Below are 26,461 nucleotides of genomic sequence, written 5' to 3'. Positions count from 1 at the left end.
TTATGTTAAACAGGTATCTTATGAAATCAAAATGTATGGTACTTTTGCATTTTGGATTTTTCAACCAATTTATAATGCAGAATTTTATAATTTGTACGTCCTGTTTCAGATAACATATTAATGGATATAATGGAATGTATTGAGTTGATTTCTATATTCAGGATCATTCCTTCAAAATAAGGAAGAAATGATATCTAAAATTCTCTTGTCTCAAGTCACTTGAAACGTTCCAGGTGTGCTCATTGTTTTGGTGCCATAGCAATGTTATTCTGTTTTGTTATTCTTGCATAATCAATTCCACCAGGTTAGCGAGTTAAATGCCTCCCTTGCCTGTCCTTAGAACAGCTGCCATGCGGGCAGGCGCACCTCCTTAGCTCGGGTTCAACGATCCTGGCTGCCTTGCCGTGCAGACAGTCATCAGCTGATAGAATACCTCGCCTCGACTTGCCCCGGTTATTAATTGTTTGCGGAAATTAAGAAAGGTGAAGTCTTCTGATGACTTGGCCAGCTTTGCCACGCGCCCTTGATGATCCCAGGATGACCGGCAGATTTCGTCCACCATATGCTCACTTTGTCAAAAACCCAATTTAATTTCCGTCTGGTTGTGCAGGACCACCTGCTGTTTGTTCATGGTTGGCGAGCTCGCAGACGCAAGAATCAGTATCTACAGTGTGTTCTAATTCTCTAAAGTTACATTACAACATTTACATTTTCAAGCAGCTGGGTGTAGTGCCAATAGAAAATAAGTTGACATGATGTGTTCTTATGTACAATTTTTGTTTTATTTTAGGCAAGTCGAAGAAACCCCTGACTCCTTTGGTAGATTAAAATATTTTAAGAGCATTTACAACATTTTAGTTTTTTATGGTGTGTAAATTAGCAGATGATTAGGCCTACTACATTATAGCATCCGGAAGTACCAGCAACAATTCAGATATGAACATATTATTAAACTGCGCATGTTAATTTTTTCAAGGAATTCTAATATGGTATTGATTGAAGGAAGGAATGAAGGATGAGTATGATTGTTTATTCTTGTAGTTGTAGATCATTAACTGCTACGAACAGGAGCGGGAGCAGACTGAGCGGACAGCGGAGCGAGCAGCTGCGGCGAGGGGCAGGTGGCCAGTCGCTCCCCTCCAAGTCTGCCGCACGAGCCGCATAACGCACGGCCCTACAATACCGGGTACTGACAGTTGCTCTCACCTTGCAGGTCCGGGCCCGGGTATGGGCGAGTAGAGGGGGACCCCCGGCCCAGCCGGCCAATCAGCGGCCGCGTGTCTTATGATGTCATCAGAGGAGGAGGTCGACTGCTTCGGTTTGTACGGCGACAAACTATCCAAGAAAGCGAAGAGAGCCAGACAGCGCGTGGACGCCGGTGAGCCCCGGAACAGTTACTCCTCGATCCCGAATTTCAGTTCGCGTCCGAGTTTCTTCACTGGTGGTTTATACGGTGCTTTCTTCTCACAGAATCAACAACAGTTCGGGATCTTCGGGCAGGGCTTCGGGCCCAAGATGCTCAACGAGTTACTCGGCAGACAAGTGAAGGACGCAGCCACACCGGGTGACACGATGATGACCGTGGACTCTGCCAGTGCCGACGGATCGGTAAACTTCGACTGTCTGAACGCTTCTTCTGTGATCCGACGCGGTCTCGAGGAGGACGGATCCCCGCCGCCCGGTGACATCGCGCATCACATGCTCAGAGACATTCTACAGGGCCGCAAGAAGGAGTTGCTCGCGCTCGAGCAGGAATTGCGTGTAGTGAACGCGTTAGGAGGTACCGAACCTTCCTCTCCGGACAATAATAACAGCATCAATAACAATAACAATAACGAGTTGAAAAACGGTGTAGTGAATAACAATGGTGATGTGAGTGACGACGGTGGAAGTGGTGTGGGCAAGACGTCCATGGTGAACGGCACAAACGAGTCGGACAGTGGGGACGACGAGCCGACACCCTCGGCGATGGAGGAGGTGAACGACAAGCACCAGCAGACGGAACTGGAGGATGTGATGGCTGGAGGAGGTTCGGACTCGGAGCCGGCATCGCCTACACCGTCGTCTGACAACAAGGACGACACAGATGATAACCCAGGTAACAAGGACAATACAATCAAAACTGAACAGTTAGAATTAAAACGTGCTAGGGTTGAAAATATAGTATCGTCTATGAGGTCTAGTCCATCGCTTCCGTCTCAAGTTAACGGCTGTAAGAAACGTAAGCGATACCATCCTCAGCAACACGACAATAGTGCTGCTGAGAGATATGCCGTGTTAGGTATAAATATGAATATGAATATGTTGATGGATGATGATGACGATGACGAGATCGAACCTAATGAGATAAGGCAGAAAAGAGTAGAGAAAGACGCTTTGAAAAATCAGCTTAGAACTATGCAAGAGCAGTTAGCAGAAATGCAACAAAAGTATGTGCAGCTGTGTACTAGGATGGATCAAGAATCCGAATGTCAAGATAACGATGACGCTTCTAGTGATATGGAACAAGATGCTAGTAATTTGACGATGCCTGATAAGCCTGTTACCTCAACATCCGTGTCGACTCCTGTGAAGGAAAATATTACCAGTACCTCAGCAACCACACCTGTCAGCCAACCTATCATGTCACCCGCTGTTTCCAAGATGATGCCTTCTAAGCTTCATCCCCACACGAATCCTTCACATTTACCACCTCAACACCTCCCTATTCCTCCTAATTTCAACGGGGCGTTGTCCCTTCTTCAACAACAGGTGCTACAAGAACAACACGGACCTCATGGTCCACTTCCTCACCACCACCTTCATCCCCATGCTCACTCGCAGATCCCTCCCCATCACGCCCTGAGTAATGCGGCGGCAATGTACCTGGGGGTTAGCCACAAGCTATACATGGAGCAGGAGGCGAGGTTAGCTAAGGAGGCGGCGATCGCTGCGGAACAACAACACCAGCATCAGCAACATCTGAACCAACAACATCATAGTCATCAGCAACACATGATGAGTCATCACCAACAACAGCAAACCCAGCCTAGCCACCAGCAACAGCAGGCGCCTCAACAACAGCCCATGCCACAACAACAACAGCAGGGCAGCCAGACACCCCACAGTCAACCCTCCACTCCTCATCCTCAAACACCAAGTCAATCGTCAACCCAAACACAACCTACGACTCCCCAACAAACTCAACATCCTCAAGTAAATCAGTCGCCTCCTCAACAGGCCCAACACGCTAAGACTGCTACCGAATTCACAGAAAGGCTAAATATGCTACGTAATCACGCATTGGCTCCACCCGTTTCAGGATCTGATTTGGAAGGCCTAGCTGATGTACTAAAGACTGAGATAACGTCCTCGTTATCAAACCTGATTGACTCGATAATGTCAAGATTTGTTCAACAACGACGGTTCTTTGGAAAACAATCTGAGGCGGCAGCGGTTGCGGCAGAACAACTCAACAAGGATCTTCTGTTGGCGTCACAGCTTCTGGACAGGAAGTCTCCTCGCAGCAAGGTCATTGACAGGGGTAACCAAGGACCTCCAGAGAGGACGCCCTCTGGCAACATGAGCGGTTCTCCTCAAGTACCTTCTGGACCTCCTCGTGTCAACGGGACGGCCTTCCCCAGCATGGCCGTGCCACCTCACCACCAAAGCAGCACGAACAACAACAATAACAGCAATCCTGAAAACAACATCAACACGATAAACCTGCCCCATGTCAGGCCATCTCCCAACCAAGCTATGTTCCAGCCACCGAAACCTCCCACCAGCAGTATGAACTCCGTCGCTGCTGCAGCTCTTTACAACACAATGAGCAGCATGGGAGGTCCACACACCAACCCCTTCTGTGTCAACGACTCCAGGGAAGGTGCGCCAGAACAGAACGAAGCGCTAAGTCTTGTCGTAGCCCCTAAGAAGAAGCGGCATAAGGTCACTGACACGAGGATCACCCCCAGAACGGTTAGCCGCATCCTTGCTCAAGACGGAATCGGAGCTCCTCCTCAAGGAAACATGGACTCACCACCTAAGTTCAACATGATTCCCTCGACCAGTTCGAACGGTGGTGACTCCCCGCCTCCTCGACCATACCATCCACCGCCACCACCCATGTTGCCTGTCTCCCTACCGACTTCTGTAGCCATTCCTAATCCCAGCCTACACGAGTCTCAGGTGTTCTCTCCATACAGTCCCTTCTACGGACAACATCATCAAGGACCCCACATTCCCTCGGCCAGTCCGCCCGGAATGGCAGAGCTCCGGGAATCTCCTCCTCTGCATCCACCTACGCTGCTACACCCTGCCCTCTTGGCGGCAGCACAGCACGGCTCCCCGGACTATAGCAACATGAGGACGTCCTCCGCCGGCCTCGGAGGCAACGACAGCGTCGACCGGAGCTCCGACTGCAACTCCGGAGACGGCCCCTATGACGGGATCACTCCTACAATATCCTTTTCTGGCAATTACAAAATTAGCATTACTATTGTAGTTTTAGTGTGTAATTTCGTAGTCCATAATCTTATCTTAAACGTAACACTTATGCATTATTGACTAATCATTTTTATTAGACATAATAAATATTTTTATTTACAGCGTAGTTCGGTAAACATAAAATTACACTATTCTTAAACAATTTGTTCATTCAATATTATACGTGAACAAAAGTAACAGTAATTATTCGAAGTAGAAAGTTCATTTAGTGTTTTCTCAAAATTTTACTTTGTATTTTATTATAGTCGGGTCAGCTTATGGGGCAAACAACAACAATAATTGTTTATAGGCGCGGTTCAGTGCACAATAGAAAAGCCCCGAGGGTTTAAAGGGCGAAGAATGGGTCAGTGTGCCGAAGACTCACAAAGGAACAGCTGTTTGTATTATTCACGAGCAATATCCTGTGAGTCGCGTCTTGAAAGACAGTCTCCGGCCGTCTTTGCGTAGGCTGATGTGATTTCTTTCTCTTGGCCTCCCGCTATCTGGAATTCATGAGGTCATCTCACGCGTTCACGCAGATTAGTGTAATAACACTGCAAACACCTCCGGGCTGTATGTGCTCAATTTGCGAGAGATAAAGGAACGCATCGGGTTTAAAAGCCTGGCCAATAAAACATTTACCCTACTCGGAATGTTTGAGTATATTTTGTAGGAATATACATTTTTTAACCCGCCAACTTACCAGAATTATTATATTATATTTATAGCATGTTATTCATAACTATTAATTAACATTTTGCATGTAGACAAACTAAAATAATATACTAAAATAACTATAGTTTAGTTTACAGCATATCTGGAATAAAATTTAATTTGAATTATAATGTTATATTTCACAGAAATAAACAGCTAGAAAGTACAAACCCCAATTATAAAAGTTACTTATTGTCAAATTAGGCTACTTCATTTTATGAAGTTAAATATACTATCTAAATTAATTTAAATATTAATCGTTTAAATGATATTCAATTCAGTCGTAATTAATATTACAATTCGAGGTAAAGCATAACGGCACAGTGGTTACTAGATAAAAGTTAAATTGAACAATTTGTTGTGAAAAAACCTCTCACTAACGTACGCGAAGCTCGAAGTAGATGGCTACAGTGTTGTTGTAAGGTTTGGATAACCCATCTTATCCTAATCCAATTGGTTAACGCAAACACAGAGGTTTCCCCGCCCTCCCAAGGATCCGCAGAAGCCTTACCGATAAACTAACAAGTAAATCCGATTGTTTAATATAGATAGCGTAAGGTTTTCTTTAGTCCACGCGAAGCTAGTCACGTTAATTTATCCTAAAAGTCGCTTTATTTCTCAACCGAGTTTTAAACCTATACAAAATCAATCACTTATTAAGAAAGTTTCGCGATCGTAAATAATATTGCAAGTAAGAAAAACTGTTTTGTGTAAGATGAATTTTGCCTAAATAATATTTAATTTGAATTGCCAACTTAATAAACAATACATTAAAATTATAACAATTTTAAAGGGTGTAAAATCTTGCTGTAAGCTCGCTCCGGTCAATCAGTTTTATGTAATTTGTTTTTTTTTCCAAAAGTAAGGTGATAGTTTGATTGGGCGGTAGTTTTCTGCGCGTCGCGTGTTACCTACCGTACTAGAAGCCGTACAGTCTTGGGATCTCTGCCAAGTATTTTATTGAAGACCCTGGCGTCCGACCTCTTGTTTAAATGGATTTGGTTTCCTTGTCTGATTCTCTTATTGATTACGGATTGTTGGTGTCCCATGTCGACACCTTTCTCGCGTGTCATTCTCTACACTGTCGTTCTGGGATGATTCCTTCCTTTCATTGCGCACCTTTACCTGTTTGTTCTGGTCTTGACGTTAACTGTCATCAAAGGAAATGTAATACATTTTATAGCTTGTTTAAAAACACATTCAGGAATATTAAAGCGTTTCAGTGATCAATTTAGGAGATTGTTAAGGTTAAAGACTGTCACAGACAATATAGTAGGTATTCATTCAGTTCACACTAAATAATAATCGTTTATATTGAATATCGAAATAAATTTAACTAGTTCTAAAGACATTCAATACACCTTTTTAATGCATGAGTTCTAAATATATGTAGACTATTACTATAATGTTTATTCAATAAGCGCGGCTTGGTTAATTGTAGGGTACCGTTCCTAAGCATAACCTATGTACATTAAAAATTGATTATCACATAGAGGGAAGAAACGTTCTTAGCCTTAATTCACAATAAAAATTAGAGTTTCAATTGAAAATTTAGTAAATTTTGCACAAAGTACTAATTGCTTGCACTTGTGGTGATGGTGGTGGAGAATTCTCTGATGGTTCTGTATGTAAATTTCAAGTTGACCGATAACTCCTTAACCCATTCGCCACGATTCGCCCAGGAACGGGGGCTATCCTATGACCCTGAGTTACGGACTCACATACGAAGCTTCTAGTTTAGCCTATCTACAAAAGCTAGGATATGTCGCAAACGCAAATGACTCCGCTTCCTGTTTGCCTAAAGACTCCTTAACTGAGCTCCACTCGTCAACCCTGACTCCGATGCATCTGCGGAAGGCTAAGTTGATGTTCTTCTGGGTGCGGTATCCCAGTTCCGCCGTCCTCAAGATGTACTTCCCAGACATCAAGTTCAACAAGAACAACACGGCCCAGCTGGTCAAATGGTTCTCTAACTTCAGGTAAGTCATACGTCCATATTGAATCTAAGAATATAGATTAGTACAGTTCAAAACTAGCTATTTGCCTTTCATGCAATTCCTTTTTTCAAGATTTTGCAATAATTTTTGGTTTATATCTAAATTAATTCTGTCATTGATAAATTAAAAAAATAAACCACGAGTACAAAGAATGTAGCCTACAGAATCCACTAATCATTTTAATTTCAACGGTTTAATAAAAAATAATGTACCAACAAATAGACAGATATCCTTGTTAATGTAAGTAATTTACCTCAAGGTACAGTTTACAAACAAAAACTAAAATCCTTTACAATTTATTGAGCTACTGCTTGTAAAATATATTTCAAGAACACCATGATGCCTCTGCTACACCTTCTGGTCATTTTAATTCACGGTTTGTGCAACACTTAATTAAATATAAATATTTGTGGAACATGTCAATGTGATGAATATCACTTCAACCGCGTTTAATTTTTAAAAGTCACTTTGTGGCTTTTTGCGCCCTTGGCGTGAGTTTTCCATGTAATAATTTTTTGCGAGTTCGATCTCAATAAATCGATCCAGCCTGCAGTAATTTAGATTTGGTGGACAGTTATAATGGTAGTTTTAATGTTTAATTTAATTAAATGTTTAAATAATCTTTTTTTACTATATGGTGGTATGCCTCATGTACCTGCCCACCCTCGGTTGGGGCGGATCTGCACAATAGGGTGTGCCTGGTGGTAGTAAAAGCTACCGCAGCGTGCATAAGGTGAACTCCCGTGTTTCAGTTCATGCAGTTTCGACAGTTGCTGAATAACGGGTAAGGCCTTGTCGCACACCAGCTCGATAAAAAGCAAGAACTGTACTACGAGTGCAGCGTGAGCGTGTAGTGTCGAGGCTAGTAGAGAGGAGAACGTGCTGCAGCACTGGAGCCTGGAGGGGTGCATCTGTACGACTCCAGGCCTACACGGTCGTTCCGCGTGTGTTGCCGGTGAGGGGGTAGCGACAGTTTTATTAAATGTCGTAGGAAGGCTCGAACATCCATATAGTTGAGCGTAACCATGGCGACGGGCTCTGCGGGTCGCGGAGCTCTAAAAGTTAAATAAAAACGGCACATCGAACGGGGGTAAACTGCATCCCAAAGCGCGCAGTACATCCTTTGTGACTCGGCGGTGACATGTTGGCTCGGGGCGACCCACTGACATCCCTGCCTCGTGAGACAGACAGGCAGAGATAGAAACAGAGAGAGAGAGAGAGACAGAGAGTCGCTAATTAAAATAGAGAGTGCACCGCGCGCGCCGAGCTGACCAACCTCAAATATTACTTTTGCTTCAGGTCCTGCCACAATAAACATATTGGTTATTGACTTCGGGTCACTGACGCCGAGGGATCGCCAAGTTATATCGGTTTCCGAATGAAAATCCGCGTTCGTTGCCAATATACGGACTCGGAAGGGTCCGAAAATTAATCTAACGCGCGAACGAGGTGCAGTGGAATTATTTTTATTTAATCTCCTTCTTGCACCTTTTCGGAATAAAGAACGCCAGAGGGGTTAATTGGTTCCATAATTACTGAGAGGCGACCCATTACGGATGCGTGTGTCTTTGTCCGCATTGTCAACGAAATCTAGGCGGCTCGTGCGGGTTGTACCGATGAGCCGCCCGATAACCTGATCGATCCACACGACTCGCGCGTGATCCAGTTTAACAAGGGGTTAAGAATCCGGCAGGTGTTGGCAAAGTCTATTACCAAGTCCCGCCCTCGTCTATTTCCGAGCGGCCGATGCCCAATCGAAGACCGGGTCCTCGGGCAACGATGGCGTGACGCACACCACACCTCCGCCGCAGCCCAAGTTGGCAACTTTTAATAGAATATCTCGATGTGTGTCAGACAACACCTCGTCTCTTCTCGTTTAAATGACTGAGACGGCAGGAAAAGGAATAAACAAACTTCTTCATGATGACGCAACGTATTGATGCTTCTCCATTGTCAAAAATGGTCACCCAGTAACAGAACACCTTAATGTATGAAGAGTAGGTCAGTATTAAACTGAAAGCCAACACTTTAATTGAAAGAAAACTGTGCTATAAACATTTGTTACATTTCTATCTTCTCTTTCTGTGTTCTATCTGAAAGTTTTCTGGACCCTTTATTTACTTTTACCATCGTAAACTAAATAAATACCTTCCAAATTTAAAATTTGCATTGACATGTTTTGGGATTAGAAGTATTTCATCGGTTTTTCACCGTGAACTAAAACAAGCAAAATGGTGCATGAAATTTTGGCGAGAGTTTCCAACGCAGCGAAATATACAATCTTCACACACGCATGATTCAAAGGGAATTACGCGCTGGCACTACAGGGCAAATGCACCAGTACATAAGGTATTGCAGAAAGGCAACATGCTTGCAAGAGAGAGAGAGAGAGAAGCTGTGCCACTGTGAGGGATACGTCATGTCAGGTTTGACACGGCTTCTAATTAGGGCGAAGACCGTAGTAATTGAGTCATTTTTAATGAAGCATCTGTACAGTTGGCAATTCCAGCCGAGCGAATCGATGAGATTGCGCTTTGCCCGGGCGAGTCAGTTGGCGGCTTTTCCGTCCATTTCGTCCATCTAAGTGAGTTTGATGTGGTGAACAAGTGCATTTCTCTATCAGCTGATATAGCGTTCCACTGAATCAGCTGTTTTCCGATTCAAACTGGGAAAACCATGCTTCTGTGAACGAAGGGAGAATAATAATATAAATCATTATATAACACATAAAACTATCTTTAAAATGAATTTTCTTTCAAATATTTGAAAAAGCTTAGTATTTTCAAAGCCCTTTAAAGGTTTTGTGTTTCCAATAAGTTTACCTCATGAATTATACAAATATGTTTAGTTTTAATTTTAATCTTTAGTTAGAATTCGCATTCGATCTCCTGCGTTCGACTAAGTCTTCGCACCAAACACGCCAGAAAATACATAATTGCACATTATTTCAGTAAACCAACCAAAACACCGTTTCATCTACATCAGTTTCAAAAGTCGCATAAAAACTGAAAACGGTTAAAATCGATATTAGAAACATGGCTGTGTTTAGAATTAATTAAATCGTAAATGTACAATGAAGTTGGTCATCGATGCGTGTAGTCCTTCCTTATAACACTCGACGTACAGTACAGTAAACAGTTTAATGGATTTAGCATGATTTTGAAAAACATTAAAATGTTAAGTTCCAAGGCTGAAAGCTTTATTAAAATTTCTCTCAGTGCATATTGTTCCCAAGTACGTCTCGAACAGATCCTGTCACATTATCCTGGAATCAGGGACATATGTTAAGAAACGTACAATATTACGTTTAAGAAACACTGCAATTTTGGAGGTGACCCGCGCTAAACAGGGTTTGGTTTATAATTATTTTCTACACGGCCTTTATATTTATATTAAAGCACTTTCCTAGCCACAGAAAAAATATGGGTTCGCATAACTGATCCGGACAAAACTTTCTTACTCTGGGCACTCAACTCCCACTCCACACTCGAGTTAGTGCGGTAATAACGTACCGTACATGCAAATAATCAAAGCCCGTCAAACACGACCGGCGAATAAAATAGTTCCGCGGATGTTGGCGGTAAGCCTGTTTGTTTTCCGTTTTATCTGTTTGACCGGCTGCAATTAAATGTGCCTTTGACCGGCCGTTTCCCCAATTGATACTCTTCCATCAAATCATCCGGGCGGGTTCACATGGCCCTCCCCTGACTGTAAATGCAGCATTAAGAGTGTTCACTGGACGATGTGGTGGTCATCCGCGTCCAACAAAGCAGATGCACTTGTCCAACTGCTGATGTCAGTTTCGTTTGAATCATCGCGTACTCGCGCACGGATGACGTGATGACGGGCGACCTTTGTTTGCATTTAAAGTCCCTTCAGCTATTCATCACGCTTTATCTCCATCTAGGTTGCATTGCTTGGACGAGGTCTACATACAGTAGCCGTGTATTTGTTTTGCACTCCAGGGATTCAGTTGGTTTGGGATTTTAAGGCACAACTTTGGTTACGCCTCAAAAGGACTGATTGAATAGGTGACAGATGCTGTTTTGAATATTCCGAAATCCTCGTATCATCTAAATAATGTTGACTATTTCGAACTCTCTGTGACTTCAGTTATTCACTTTATTATAGAAATTCTAGTTTAATTTAGAAATTATATTCAAAAACGCCTTTTTTATTTCCAGAATTTTAATTGGGGGCATTTATTATGGTTCTCCTGAGTGGAAGACGAACGGCACTAAGGCTATTTTGTGTTGTAACACTATGGCAATGCTGAACTTCCATGTAGCGCTCAGACTGTAACATGCCGACGGTAGAAATGTTAGCCTTCTCAGTTATTAACCAGAGACCACGTGGAGTCTCTGAAAAAATATTTTTGGAGAATAAATAAGGCTGGTTGCTTATCACGCTTATAGTAAACCTTTACTCTCAACTTTCAAATAAGCTCATCAAACTTTTAATTCAAACAAACTTCCCATTTCCAATTTTAAAATGTATTATTTAAATAATTGCATCACTTTAAAATACTCTATTTAATATGTAAAAATAATATTTATTGTAGATATTGAATTAAATATATTGGAATTAGTACGGATTTAAATCGTAATTGCTATATAATGTTTAGAATATTATATTCATGGAATACCATCGCATTTAAGTATCGGGCACAAAAGTTGTATACGTTTAGATTAGATTAGAGTAGGTAAAATGAGATACAGTTTTAGAACAGTCACAGCTCTAGTTACAACAGCATAATCGAACTGATCAGCGTACAACACGCTGTAAATTTATTGAGAATTTGAATAATTTTTTTCAAATTTAATTATTACAATGAACAGTAAATTTAGGACCCTGTACTAACAGCATGAATAGTAGTAAGATCCTTTAAGCCTTATAGCGTTATAATCTGTTTAGTGTAAGTAGACTTCTTCATGTAAGATTTGTCGTCAGTTTGATTGACGGCAACTTCAAAGCGATAATATAAGGGTATGTTTCGAAAATTGTTCTTACAATCCAGTAAATTATAATTTTAAAATATAGATACAATTATTAAATCCATAATTTAACTTTCAATTAATTTAAAATTGTATGTGGAAGGTTAAAATATAAATATATTAAAAGTACCCTTTTTGGTAGTTCATAGATAAATGGACCATTTAGATTAGTATATCAGCTTTTGAGAGTCGATAAAATCGAAATAAGATATATAAATGGAATATTTAGTTTAAACCAAAATTATCGGTAGTTGATTAAATCTGATAAGTATAAAACATTATAAAGTAACTATTCTCATAGTAAAGTATAACAATAAATTCCGTTATCTGTTAACATTAATGTGTTTACTTTTGTTGAGGACATAGATTGTTTTTATTAATATAAACAGTCTACTGAGAGGTGATTAGATCTGATAAATAAGAGATAAGTGAATTATTTATCGTAGTGGATAAACTTTTGAGAGTTTATCCACTAAAACTAATGGTTGAGATAAATGTACTATTGAGACTAATATAAAAATACTGAGTGGAGGAAAATTGTATTTATTGTAATGAATACTGTAGTTTAATACAATTTTGTTATTACTGTGTATAATGTTGCTGGAAAGTATTGACTTGAGTCTTCTTCAGGACCGTAAAGTTAGTAAAGTGACTGCCGTAGCCATGGCGCAAGTCTTGGAAAGAATTCCTACAATTGGCGTAAGTTTACCAATGCCCCTACCAGAATTGGTATCTGAATACGCAACTGCGCGGGGCTATGTAATCGGCAAATACAGCGCAACGGCCGGAGGGAAATCGGCAGCCAGCATGTCGCAAGTAGGGCATACGCAAGATGTCACTAATATTCCCCACAGGTGATACGGCCCGCATTTCGCCCACAGAAAGAACACTGCCCCCATACTCGAGATCCTCTCTGGCCCCGTTACTTGACAGCCTTGGTGTCGGCGGCTCGCGGACTTTCCCGCTGGGTGCTTCCTTGACGGGAGACAAAGGATTGGTCCTGCAGAACCAAAAGTTTTTCCACGAATTTTAATCTCAAGGCCAACACTAAATTTACTCTGACGTAGAATTCATCATATTTAAGCACTCAACAGACTCGTCAGATGCCTTTTATTCACTTACAACTCCAGTAACCCCATCTTTTAACAGCGCTCACCACCGATAAGTGTAACAACATTCAAATATGCCATTGACGACCCACAGCGAATCGGAAACAATGAGGAGTTCTTTCATGTGAATTGCAAATGGCACGTTTGTTTCTGAAAGGCACATCTTTCAAAACACTTACATCCTGTTACACGGCGCTCCTCAGGCTGAAGTGTTTCAAGTTTGAAGTGGCTGAAGCGAAGCGAATTGTCATTTTGTGGGAGTGGAATTAGTTCGGGAATTTTGGAATTCACGTGCTGTCGGGAATATTTAAAACGTGTTGATTTGATTTATGGGAGAGAATTCAATTGTGTTACATATTGTTTGGATATTGTTTCTTAGATAAAATATACAAAATTGCGATTTCCCACTTATTCCTTCGGTTGTACTCCAATGACGAGACTCGTAATTAATAAAGAACGTAAAAAGATTTGAAAAACTCACCCGGCCGCAACTGGAAAAGAGCGAGTTCTAATTAACACACGGCAACTCGAAATCCAGCCAATTCACTGTCAGAAATTCGAAGTGCCCGAAGTCGATGGGTTGATTTTCACAGTGGCTTAAGACCGATAAAGGAACGAATCCTAACGAACAAATACAACAGCCGAGTGAACAGAAACACAGAGAAGACAATCGGGCGCCATCTTGCGGGAAAGGAGGGTTGGAATGAGCATCGTTGACAAAGTGGCATCATCAAGGTAGGCTAATCCTGAATCGGCTGTTCCGCATCGGTTGGTTATGAAAAAGGGTAATTATTTAGTGTCGGTGTTGGCGTTGCCACATGAGGCGTCAGGTGGAGGACCCTCGATAGGCAATAAGTCTGCTGATTAGCGAATCGGTGTCGCACCTTCTTGAACACACGAGGACCTCTCTCCATTCACCATTTTGTTTACACTTGATTTTAATAAGATAGCGAGCGTCATTGGCTGATGTCGGGCTAATTATCTCTTCAACAAGGAGGCTTGCCGTGCACGCATCGCGTCGCATCGGAGCATCACAGTGGCAGCATCGTCACGGTTCACGGGTAATGAATATCGTTCGCGGTCCCGGCAAAACTCCGGATAGTTCAATTGGCTAATGTATTAATAGACCACCTAATTAAAATAGGGACAAAGAAGTCAATCGCTATTCACACCTGGCGACTGAGGTTACGATTTGCCGCTGCAATATTGTCGGGACTGCGATTTCAAATAAATTCAAATTAGCATTTTAGCTACACTGATAATGTATTGTTACGGAATTATTATGAGCTGTTGTCTCTAAGTCTAAAATACAAATAAATTTAATTGAAATTGTAACCCAATAAATTGTATAATTAGAAATTTACTTTCAAATCTACCCCCTAAATTTGGAATGAAATATTATTATATTATTTGGAGGTTTAAATATTTCAGTTTAGAATATTTGCGCTCCAAGTACTTACCCTTGGGGAACTCCCAGATTAGGACTAGTTTAATCTTGCTTTCGTAAACAGTGGGCTTAATAGGGCTACAATAGGAAATTTACGTTGGAATTTTCACCTAAATTTGGTATGAAAATATTATATTATTTGGAGGTGTTTAAATATTTCAGTTTAGAATATTTGCGCTCCAATTACTCATCCTTGGGCAACACCCAGATTAGAACTAGTTTAATCTTGCTGTCGTAAAGAGTGGGTTTGCTTCGGATAAATAAAGCCCTACTTTGAAATGGTTTAGACAGTTAGAAATCAATACGTTTAGACGGCAGGCACATTTATTCTGGTAGATCATCATGCACATTCACCGCAGGGTGGGCTGCTGCTCTAAAACCGACACGTCAAGGGTTCGATTCCCGTAATGGTCAATAGGAAGTTGCTAATGGGTTTAGGCTTTAAAAACTTATTAAATTTCCTCTGGCGTAAAAAGGACCCTTTTTTTAAACAATAATAAAATTAAAAAAACACTAAAGTAAAAACAATAAATTAATAAACCCTCTGTACAACTAAATCAGTGGCCCTCTGCGACCAGGTTTCCCTGTATGCAGACACCCGCATTTCATTTCAATAATATTTAAAAACGAAATCCCAAATCATTGCGTTTATTCAAGAGGTTCCGCAGTCAATTAAATTCCCCCATTGAAAAAGCCCAATTAATATATTGGCAATGATTGGCGGCCGGGTGAGCGCTCCCTACTAATTACGGGTAAGGTGTAAGGTCGCACTGCAAGGTTCACGCTGCCAATTACGCCCAGCATTGAGAGAGGTGTCGCGAGACAATGTTATCAATGGTATTGGGCCCGATATCGCGTATACATCTCCAGCCGAGCACGGCCCAAGACCGTGCCCGCGCAAATCGACATGATTGGCTGACTCCGCGGGCGCCATTTTTGTCTTTGCCTCGGAGGTGTGAACAGCTCTAGTCGAGTGCCTGTTTATTATATACCGCCCGCTCGAATAATTCGCGAAAATAAGTTCGCAGCCTTTTCAATTCAAACTGCGCCATTGAAACCGCGGTTTATTAGTAAAGTCTTTGAGCAGACGTGATCCGGGTTTAAAACGCAAATCAAGCGCGGTTTAGAAACCTGAATGAACACTTGATAAATGTTCACTTCGAGGGCGTTTCTTCGGCCGCCATTGAATTCGTAACGGTGGAAATGGCAACGTCTCCTTATGTGTTTCGCGAACCAAAATATGTCAATGAGTAATAAGGGCCCTTATTCGTTCCGGAGGGTCGAGATATCGACTCCCAGCTCGTTTGTGTTGTATTGGTTCAATAATGTGCACAATAAGCATTTATAATAGTCAATAAAAGGGCACAGCCAGATGTGCTTGTGTAAGTCTGTTGATACTGAATTGTACGTTTGAAAAATCGAAAACTTTGTAAAGTCGTTAAGTTAGTTTAAAGAAAACATAGATCTCGGGAGTAAAGAATCCAAAAGGGCGTCCTAAGCAAAAACCGAGAACATAGTCCTTGACAACCTGTTCCGAGCCGCTTACGATACATAATAGTAACTGAGCTCGACTCGGTATGATACGTTTTTCATAATCTGAAACCGCTACACGTTCAAACAATCGACTCCCAATTACAAATTAACCGAGTCTTTAGAGAGCAGTGGCTCGTGAAAAGTGAGTACGTACACAGGATGAGCGGGAAGGCCAGGACTGCGGCCGCGACTCTGAACGGAACCAACCACCGTGACTCTCTTATATTGTGCCCGAACCGACGTTTGACACCCACTGTGTAATGATTTGCATTCGCGGTTAACACCTCCACCGGTGGCGTCTCGCAGCCAAATGGCAACTGGTACAATATCCCATTGAACGCTACGGCGTCGCCGTCTGCGCTAATAAAAAGGTGACGAGGAACTGAGCTTTTTGTGACGTCTTTTAGTAGACTACTCCCGTTGTTGCTCCCCCCCCCCTCACCCGTACTGCTCCGACTCGTGCGAGTATGAAAGCTTCCTTTTCTCCATATTTTCCAGCTCTGACTCGTTTTGTTCTTGTTCTCACCGGTCCCGCGCTTTTTACACAATATTCAACACGTCTTTCCGTTCATCTAATGCGTTTAGCGTTTTTATTCCGGAGTCTTTCACAGCGCGACTTTTGTCTTGACGTTCCTTAGCCATCCGTGTAATGCGACGCTGTGAAAAGAACGTTCATTCGCTTGTTTGGCGCGAAACGGAAACAACGCCGCATAGAATCTCCGCCGGGGCTGCGACTCGTTGTAACGACTTCGGTTCGACGATTCCGCTCATTTAGCAGCTCCCTGCCTCGCTTGAGAAGAACAGACGGGACAAGACTCCTGTACTTGTCACAGTTATTGTCTTCGTAACCCCGTTTTATTAGAGCACTTCCACTGGGGTATAAATTCTTCCATTTCATTACTGCGTTAGAACGTTTTTAATGATTTCTCGTTTCTACAATTGCCTTGGGACTTTTTAAATGTATTACTACTTTATTTGTTATAGTTTCTATAATCGTATTTCCGCTGAATCGAAAAAACACGTAGTAACTTTAACGCCTTCAATAAAAAAAACGCAAGTCCTGCAATACAGTTGTGTTTGTAAATTGTCTACATCATCTTTGCATGCGTTTATTCATAAATAAAAATGTACATTAATTTTACAAATTAACTCGTAACATTAATTTAGAAATTTGATGTGCCATATGAACCATTAAAACAAATTTGAAACTGAGAGTTATTTCGTGGTAATAAAAATGTGTTATTTGTGTTACAGGGAGTTTTACTACATTCAGATGGAGAAGTACGCGAGACAGGCGGTCAGCGAGGGGATCAAATCAGCTGACGACCTGCACGTGAGCGGTGACTGCGAGATCTACAGGGTGCTCAACCTCCACTATAACAGGAACAACCACATTGAGGTATGGGGGCCTCAGGTGCGCACTTTTCTTCTCTCTCCTCTCTCGCTTTCTTGGCCGTTCAGCACCCATCGTCTGTATCACGTGATTGATAAAAATATCATCGCGAGTTCGCTACCACTTGTGTGCTATCCGTTTCTTGCACGGAAACGTGCAAGGTACAGTGCTGAACGAGCCTTGAAGTCTAGAAAAGGAGAAATCTTATAGAATACTGTCATAAATATAATATATCTTCTGTGATATTGCTTTAAAATAGGTTTGAAAATTCCTCTCTTAATGCTTTAAAATGCTTGAATTCCGATGGTATCCTTCACAAGTACAAGTTAGAACAATTTCTCACTCACAGATTCTTTATTACTAAACAACTAAACTCCTCAGCTTTTAAATGTTTTATTAAAGTTAACATATGTATGTCTACCCTCCTTCCGCCATCCACATTCCTGACAAAAAACAAAACAACAACTATACATGCACAGAACCGTATCCAACTTAAATAGCGAGAGCCTATTTTCCCCAGGTGTTTTTATTCAAAGCTAATTTGTACATCGAAATTATATGAGAGGGAAAAATATAAAATGCATAAACAAACACATAACACTGTGATTGCACTGTTTAATTAATGCATCTTTGGGAGAGGTGGGCTTGTAAACGTGGTTTGGCTTTGATGTGCAGAACAAGGGTTAGGTGCATGCTCTCTCTCTACCTGCTCCGTGCTCATGCTCTCTTCATATTTCTCTCCATTATATAATTAGACTAAGATTTCACCTTTTGAGTCTTCGTTTATTGGCCTCCAGTAGCTGTGTTCTGGATTACGCGACATGTAGGCTCATTTCGTTAATTAAAATCGCAGCTCAGTTTCATCTAGGCTGCAGACTTGTCAGAACTGGAGACGCAGGCTTTATCAACATTTCCAGTTATCTATTTCCGTTTCTACCTCTATAAAGGAATAACATCGGTTTTGGTTTTTGTTTACAACATCACATTTATCACGTTATACAGCAGTTTTTAAAACACGTTATTTGTTTATTGAGTAAGGTATAATAAGTTTTAAACTGATTCTATGGTTTAACACTAAATACATGCTAAATTTAAAAAACCACGAAACAAATTTTAAAGTATTTGTCAACAATCTTAGTAAAAAAAGACATTATCTTTAACACTTTGAGTGCTGGCCCTAAATGACATGTAACTCTGTAGAATGCTGGGCGTTTTTGGTGGTTTTCAAAAATTTATTTAAAAAAAAGTATTTAAGGTATGAAAAAAATACTTACATGCCTTAATTCAGCTTACTTTCGTCTTTCTTTTAACGTGAGATTGTTAGTGGTTTTTTAAAAAACTACACATAAAAAATGTTTTTTTAAAACATATATTTTTGGAAAAAAAATTATTTTTTGAGACAGTTTTTTTATCTAACTTACTAAAACTAAGCATGTATACAATTATTTACAATGACCCATTTACAAATATAAACTGTCCCTTGAATAATACAAATCATGTTTTTATGTTTTGTAGTTTTTTGACAAAAAAACTATGCCGTCATATTGATGCGTCGGCATCACTTTCGCTGTCAGCGCTGTTTTCAGCATCTGTAACATAATAATATACTATGTAAAATATGAATATATTTTCATTTTATTCATAAGAATAAAATATTAGTTGAATAAAGTTAATTTATTATAATACAAATTATAGTTTGATTCACGAAAACAATAACATAACCAAACTTTTAGACTGATGTTTATATGATAAATAGACTTACTTATTCTTACCTGAAGTATGTGTCTAATCTTCTTACATTAAATCAGGATCAATGTCAGAATCGTCAAAAATACTATCTACACCAATAAAACTATCTTCATCTAATACATCACTGATCGCAACGTCGTTCAAGCTGCGAGAAGCCATGATTGCGACATCGACTGCCGGTTGCAACGAACGTCACGTCAGCGGCACGTAAACAACGCGGCCGAAGTTGCTTTGTCATTAAGCTCATACAATACATCTGACGCTTTCTAGCGGTGAATTGTGTTACTAAAAACCCAAATAACATTGTAGAGTAGGCAAAACCCGTTTAAATACGGACAATGTAATATAATGCCAATTGAAATGACAACCACGTAAAACTACGGGATTAGCATTCTTCGGAAGTTTCGCCGTTCCGTAAAAATTACGGGATTAGCACTCTAAGTGTTAAAAACATTTTTAATATTGACTCCAGCAAGGATTATTACATTTTCTAATTTTGTTTCAACTTTGTAACTACATACATCCCTATTTCACATATTTTCCCTTTGGTTTTTAAGAGAGGACGATTGTGGTGACTGTACTCTAACGTTTGTTGTTTTCACAGGTTCCACCGAACTTCAGGTACGTGGTGGAACAAACGCTGAAGGAGTTCTTCAAGGCTATCCAAGGAGGCAAGGACAGCGAACAGTCCTGGAAGAAATCCATCTACAAGATCATCTCCCGCATGGACGACCCAGTACCTGAGTACTTCAAGTCTCCTAACTTCCTGGAGCAGCTCGAATAAACTGACAAAGACATTACTCTCAAGTTCTCTTCCTTCTCGAATTCTTCATTAAGACAAAACGAAAACCTGTTACCGGCAGGATAAATCTGTAAGCTGTTTCGTGTAGTGCGTGAGTAAGCCGTGTATATATGTGTTGTGAATATCCCGACCCCCTCTTGGTTGTTTGTACATAGATAGAGTCGTCTGGAGAAGTACTACGGGGGTGAGCCAAAGTTCTCTATTGTGGTCTATCAAATAGACGTGAACGCTCAGAAAGACTTCAGACATGGAGCGCTCAGTGATATTGTTGACTCTCTCACTTTCCCCGAGGACTGTTCTCCACCGGACGTTACATTATTTACGTTGTATAAATTATTATTTTTTAAGAAAAAGAAAATTATAATATAATTATATTATTTTAAAAATTTATATGACATTTGGAAAGTTATGGAATATATTGTTTTAATTTATGTCCTAGCTATTGCCGAATTTTGGCAGTTTTACTTTGGACCTGTTGAAAAGAAATCTATTTAATTTTAAGTTAAATTTAAAATTTATGTAGTTAAGCGTATTTATTTGTTAAGTGGTGTTTTTGGAATATTCTCGTCCTTTGTGTCGGATGTGTTTTCAGCTTTGTTTTGACCGAGGTTGGCGTTGGAGCTGGTTGAAAACCTGGCTCAAAGTATGGCACTATTCCCGGTGTGACCTAGTCCCAGACAGAATAAAGACTGTTTAATATTTGTTTGTTAACTGCAGTAGATATTGACCGTTGTTAGTCCAGTTCGGAAACTGTCTTCGGTTTCTTGAGCCCACTTGTATAAAGTACACCTGTTCACTGCCAATTTTTTACAAAGGCATTCATTTTGTATCACATTATTAATATATAAATTATACCATAGAATCAAAATTGCCAAGTCGTATGTTCCTATTTATATATATAGATAAATTTTTATAAATATGGCTTTAAAATTATTGTAGTATAAAGATTTGTATAAAAAAGTTTATTTTGTGTATTTGGGATTGACAATAATCTGGTACAAAATGAATGGAGTAGAAAGTTGATAGTGATAACATACCACCAAAAATAAAATTTTTATATGAAATTTTCTTTGTTTTGTATAATTTTATATTTATTTCTTATGTATGTTAAGTTACGATATCTTATCGCACCTTATTTTTCACCATTCGCACTGCTTTAGTTCTGATTTCACGTGATCTCACTTATTGCAAATCAATTTTATTATTTATTATAGTTTTATTGTTATTTTAGTTTCGTACATCAACAATAATTTGTATCAGTGGAGTGGTGAGTTTTTGCTAGTCAAATACATGCATTTATTCGATACCAGTGATTCTTTGTGTGTTATCATTGTCTATTGTTTCCAGTACAATACGTGTTGTTACTAGCTTAGTCCATACTATCGACTCCAACTCGAACCTCTTGACAGTTTGTGATACGTTTTACACTGCTGAGAATGAAATCGAAAGGAAGATGTTTTGATACCTGCAATCCACAAGATAATAACTCCCGTTTTTATGTAAAATTTACGAGTAGAAGCTTGATTGAAAGGTTTTCGATATTTTCGCAAATTAAAACGAATGCTCCTTGATTTAGTGTCAAATTGTGAACATTTTGTACAGTGAAGTTAGCGAATAAAAAATTATTGAATTTAATATTTAAATGACGCATATGTGTTTATATATATAAGACAAAGTAATTTAATGATATATAAATATACTACGATGAAGTGTGTGTGCTTTCGGTTCTGTGAGAGACTGGACTGGCACGGGACCACCTTGCTACAGAACCCAGGGACTCCCTACCCTACAATCAGCGAATACAGTTTACAGATGCTCTTCTCCATTACCTTCGTATAGTTTTCCACTATGCCCGATAATTTATACGGTTCAGGGTAAAATTAAATTCGGTTCGATTTGTCAAAGTTTTTGTTCCCCGACTTGTGACGCCCGATACTCCTCGCCTCTCCACCTACATCCGCTGTACGCCACAGTTTTAATTTTGCCCTGAACAACATTAAATAGGTAATATCAATGTAAACTCAATACAGCAGTTCGAAGACCCCAATACACCGTAACAGTGACGTGGAGCCTCGAGGCCATGGTCGCGATCACTTGAAAGACACTTTTGTACCATAACAGATTGAAACCAAAGTGACCTTTAAGTTAAGGATAAGCCAAAAACAACAGACCGAGCTCCTATTGGCCACTCCGCGATCACACAGCTCAGTGTCCTCTCCTCGCAGCTCTCTCGCATCGTCTGCATGAGCATCATCTGACATCACTTCTTGACGTCCTTACTTCTTGGGTGAATGTGACCTTGAAATGTGGGGCATTTTGGAATTCGCTACCAGTTTCAATTACTTGCATTTTCCCATCAAGTACGGATCAAAGGAGAGATTTTAACATGATGTGATATTTATTCTGAAACTATTTACTCTTTGGATTATTGAAAAAACAAACCTGTATTGCAATCAACTTGGTAATGTATTCCTTCTAAATGCTTAAAATTTTAAAAACAAAGTATACTCATTTTAGAAAAAACAGTGAACATTATTTGGAAGGAAAGGAATGTGTTTTACGTGATATTGATATGTATCAGTTTTCATCAACTACACAAAACACAATTATCATGTTAAAAAAATGGGTTAAAAATCCCAGCTTAGATAAATTCTTTCAGCATCTGAAACAAAAATCTTTTTAATGTAAGGTTTTTAAGTATCTGTAAAAGCGCTCATTTAATGGTTTGTCCCTTCAAAAGGGTGAAAGTGTTGAATCCTCGTAAATTCAAAAAAAGCTCAACTAAACAACTAGGAAACCTAGTAGAGCAACAAATATTTTTGAACAGTTGCTACATTTCTAAGTATAAAAATAAACAATATATAAATTAAAGGTACACAAATTATACCATTAACAATTTTGATAACCAGTATAAATAGAAAAAATAATGAAAACCAAAACAGAATAGAATGATGCATAGGACCTTGAATGTTACATCATTTCACTTGCACGATGGTAAGTATATGTACTGTAATAGTAAAGTGTAAAAAATGGGAAATTACAAAAGATAATGAGATTCCATGATTTGGAGTTTTCATAAACTCTAAACATGAGACAATAAAGAAAATTGTGGAACTTAATTTTAAATATTCTGGTGTTATACGCAAGTATATTTACTACTAAGATAATATTCCAAAGTAGTTCTTAATACTAACCTAATATCAACATGGAAAAATTTTTTAATTACCTATGAATCAATGGAAAGAACAGTAGAGAAATAGTAACAATAGTAGAAAGAGAATAAGTTATATTAATACTGACCGATAATAATTGATCGATAGGTATGAAACCATAAAATACTAATTCCCATGGAGGAAAATCGTGAAAGTAATATCTTTTGCTTTAGTAAGGATACTGTTTCAATTAAAAACCTATTCTTTATTAGTTCAATTAAGAAAATACCGAAAGAAACAGAAACCTGAAATATATTTGTTCTACAAACTGATATATTGAAAATAGTTTTTAAAATCTATGAATTGAATACAACAGACTCTTTGAAACCATTTGGAATGGACTTTACACCAAAATATTTTCTGAATGGTGCTTTCCCCAAGTGTCAAGTCCATTTTGAAGATTTCGAAAGAAGTCGAGGAGCAGACAGAGAGTGAGAGAGAGAGCTGGGTGGACGGGATGCGTTACTCTAACTCGACAAGTCTAGCCGTTTTGCCTCTCAGAAGTGAGGCAGTAACAACGGATGGGCTCACACTCATATATACGTAACAATTATTGTATTTTATAAAAATACTTCTAGATACGGTTTTAGTTTCCATTCCACGAAGCTGTGTCATGAATGGTTTTGTTCCTCTGCCATAACCTTAGTTTTATTGTTAACCACTCCCATGTAATTGTTGCCCCGTAGTATAACCGTTTCTTATTCTTAATGATTGTTGTATAGCGAATCGGGAGGGGTGTTGAGCCCCCTTTTCTTTTTCAAGATGGCATTGCTAAGATTGTAATGTTCAGTTTTTGTCACAATGGTTTCTGTTGTATCGATACTTTAAGTACAATTATTATTAGTGCAGTTCATAGCAATGGCAATTCTGACATCTATTTTTATTTACAGGCAGTTACCACAGATTTAACGGTTTACCAGGTTTAGTTTGCACACAACATTTTTTGGATTTCCCAACTACACAAAGGGTGCTGTTTATGTTTGTTTCCTCCCGTTTATAAGTCCTCTTTATTTCTTCATCTCGTCCTCACTCGCATTTCGGATTTGGTTAGTCCTCACTTTTCCCGTTTGAGTTACAGATCCGAGACATCACAACATCTTGGCACACTGTTTAGGACATTCCCTTGATCAAAAATGACGACTAAAAGGTCCCTGTTCACATAAGAGTACAAGCTTATTAAAAGAAGCACCTTCGCGCCTTATCTATTAAAAGTATCGTTAAGCCAAAAGTGAAAATTGTGTGTAATTTTTAACCAGAATCTGCCTTAAATTCTATATTTTCTTATATATGACGAAAATGAAATTTTTAACTACTTAGTGTTAATGATTTGCTGTAGTCAAAAATTCACGTGTTTTGGAATGATTATTATATTCTGTTACTATTATCGATGTTTTCATTTCCAGTCAGTAAGTGTATTCAGTTTTTAGCCATCCACCATTACAATGATATATATAACAGGTTATGGCCCCCACTCGGGCTATATTAGTCATGTTAACATAGCGTAACAACATTTTGTTCAGCATACTTCTAGTCCGTAATTAAGATAGTCAGTTCATTTTTGAGTGTTGACTATGTAGTATATGTAACCTTGTTGGTACGTGTCTGCGTTTTGGGTCCCCCTCAGGCCTACGTTATCTCGTTAAGGCACACGATACCTCCCAAGGCTTCACACCAGACATACGTAACCCTCTCACGGGGGTCTGTACAAAGCAACTAGCATAATAGATTTTATATTTTACAGATAGAATAAGTTACAGTGAACCGTACGATATAGGAGAGTTCGCTTTTGTTACAGGACATATAAGACTGTGTATTTGTAATATAATACGCGCGCACACACACAATAATAATTTATTTTTTTATCGCAACTCAATATAGATGTTATCGTTGGGTTAGTGGCTTACCCCTCAGCAAAGCTACACGGACGTATTTCTGGTGTCATGTATTTAGTTGTTTCACTGAACATAATTCCTGCCGTTTAGTTCATCCGAGTAGCCTTGGGGGGTATACTCCTGAGTATAAGACTCTTTTATTGTTGTGTTTTCCAGTTGTTAAGTGATGCAAGGACATTGTGTCTCGTGTCTCATTCCCTCGGCCCGTTCTCAAACTCTGCAATAGCCTGTAAATTTGGTTATCTTCTCGTTATAATGGACACATTACACTACAGTTCAGCAATAGTATGAAGGCAACTCAAAATCATGAATCTCACAGGATGTAAAAATTGTGATACGAAATCCAGTTTGATTTTTGAAATCCATTCATTCCAAAAATACACACAAGGGGCCACTTCGTCCGATCTAAAGTGCCTTCAACCACAAAAATTGATTTTTTTAGAAATTTGATAACGGCCCTACATAGACCATTCGTACATAACCAAAACAGGCCGGGGGAATGAGGCAAGAGCACAATTTGTTGACGTTTGAGACCCACAACGCAAAACAACCCCAGTTATTCATTAAGATTGTTATTCCGCCAATGGTTATTCTGTTTTCTGGTCATTACAAGGTTTTTATTGTTTCCATTTTGTTCCGACTTGTTTTTAGTGATAATATTAAGAACATTGTACTACATGTATTTAACACATACAGTTTGCTATGTCTTGCATGCATTATTGGTATATATTAGCCACATCTTTGGATTGTAGGAATACATGATTCTAAACAATCATAAATTGGTTATGTTATTTCAACCCTACCTTCCTATGACACAATTTCATTTATATGATATCACAAAAATGATGATTACATTTTCAAATTAAATTGTTTTCTTGGATCATATGTAATTTTAATATTGTGCAAGGTTACTTCAAATGTGTAACACATTATGAAACATATTTGCAGAATAAAGAATAAAAGTGCTTATGTTGATAATGAAATGCAAGAAAACTACCACAGGGCATTGCATTACTATTTAATATTTGAATATGAATTGCTGTGGTGTCAATAAATTAAAAAAAATAGGATTTCATTAATATTTCAATTGAAAATGAACCAATTTGTTCATAAAGTGAATATATATCAAATTCTTGAAAACATTGGTAAATTGGA

General features: G+C 39.3%; 1 protein-coding gene across 5 annotated transcripts in view; it reads left to right on the top strand.

Annotated features, from left to right (window-relative positions):
* LOC124352955 (homeobox protein prospero-like) overlaps nucleotides 1-26,085 on the top strand; it is a 98,953-nt gene extending 72,868 nt beyond the window's left edge. For 2 of the 5 annotated variants that reach the window (XM_046802701.1, XM_046802703.1), the window contains exons 3-6: nucleotides 1,214-4,440; nucleotides 6,850-7,157; nucleotides 17,513-17,672; nucleotides 20,005-26,085. In XM_046802701.1, coding sequence (XP_046658657.1) covers nucleotides 1,285-4,440; nucleotides 6,850-7,157; nucleotides 17,513-17,672; nucleotides 20,005-20,184 — 3,804 coding nt within the window. In that variant the 5' untranslated portion in view covers nucleotides 1,214-1,284 and the 3' untranslated portion in view covers nucleotides 20,185-26,085. The remainder of the gene's footprint in view (nucleotides 1-1,213; nucleotides 4,441-6,849; nucleotides 7,158-17,512; nucleotides 17,673-20,004) is intronic. The other 3 variants (XM_046802706.1, XM_046802705.1, XM_046802704.1) reach the window with 3 other exon arrangements.
* Nucleotides 26,086-26,461: the final 376 nt, after the last annotated feature.

The sequence above is a fragment of the Homalodisca vitripennis genome, chromosome 1, assembly GCF_021130785.1.
Source record: "Homalodisca vitripennis isolate AUS2020 chromosome 1, UT_GWSS_2.1, whole genome shotgun sequence".
NCBI classification, from domain to species: domain Eukaryota; kingdom Metazoa; phylum Arthropoda; class Insecta; order Hemiptera; family Cicadellidae; genus Homalodisca; species Homalodisca vitripennis.
Note: the sequence above shows the minus strand (reverse complement) of the source record. Positions and strands in the feature narration are given on the sequence as shown.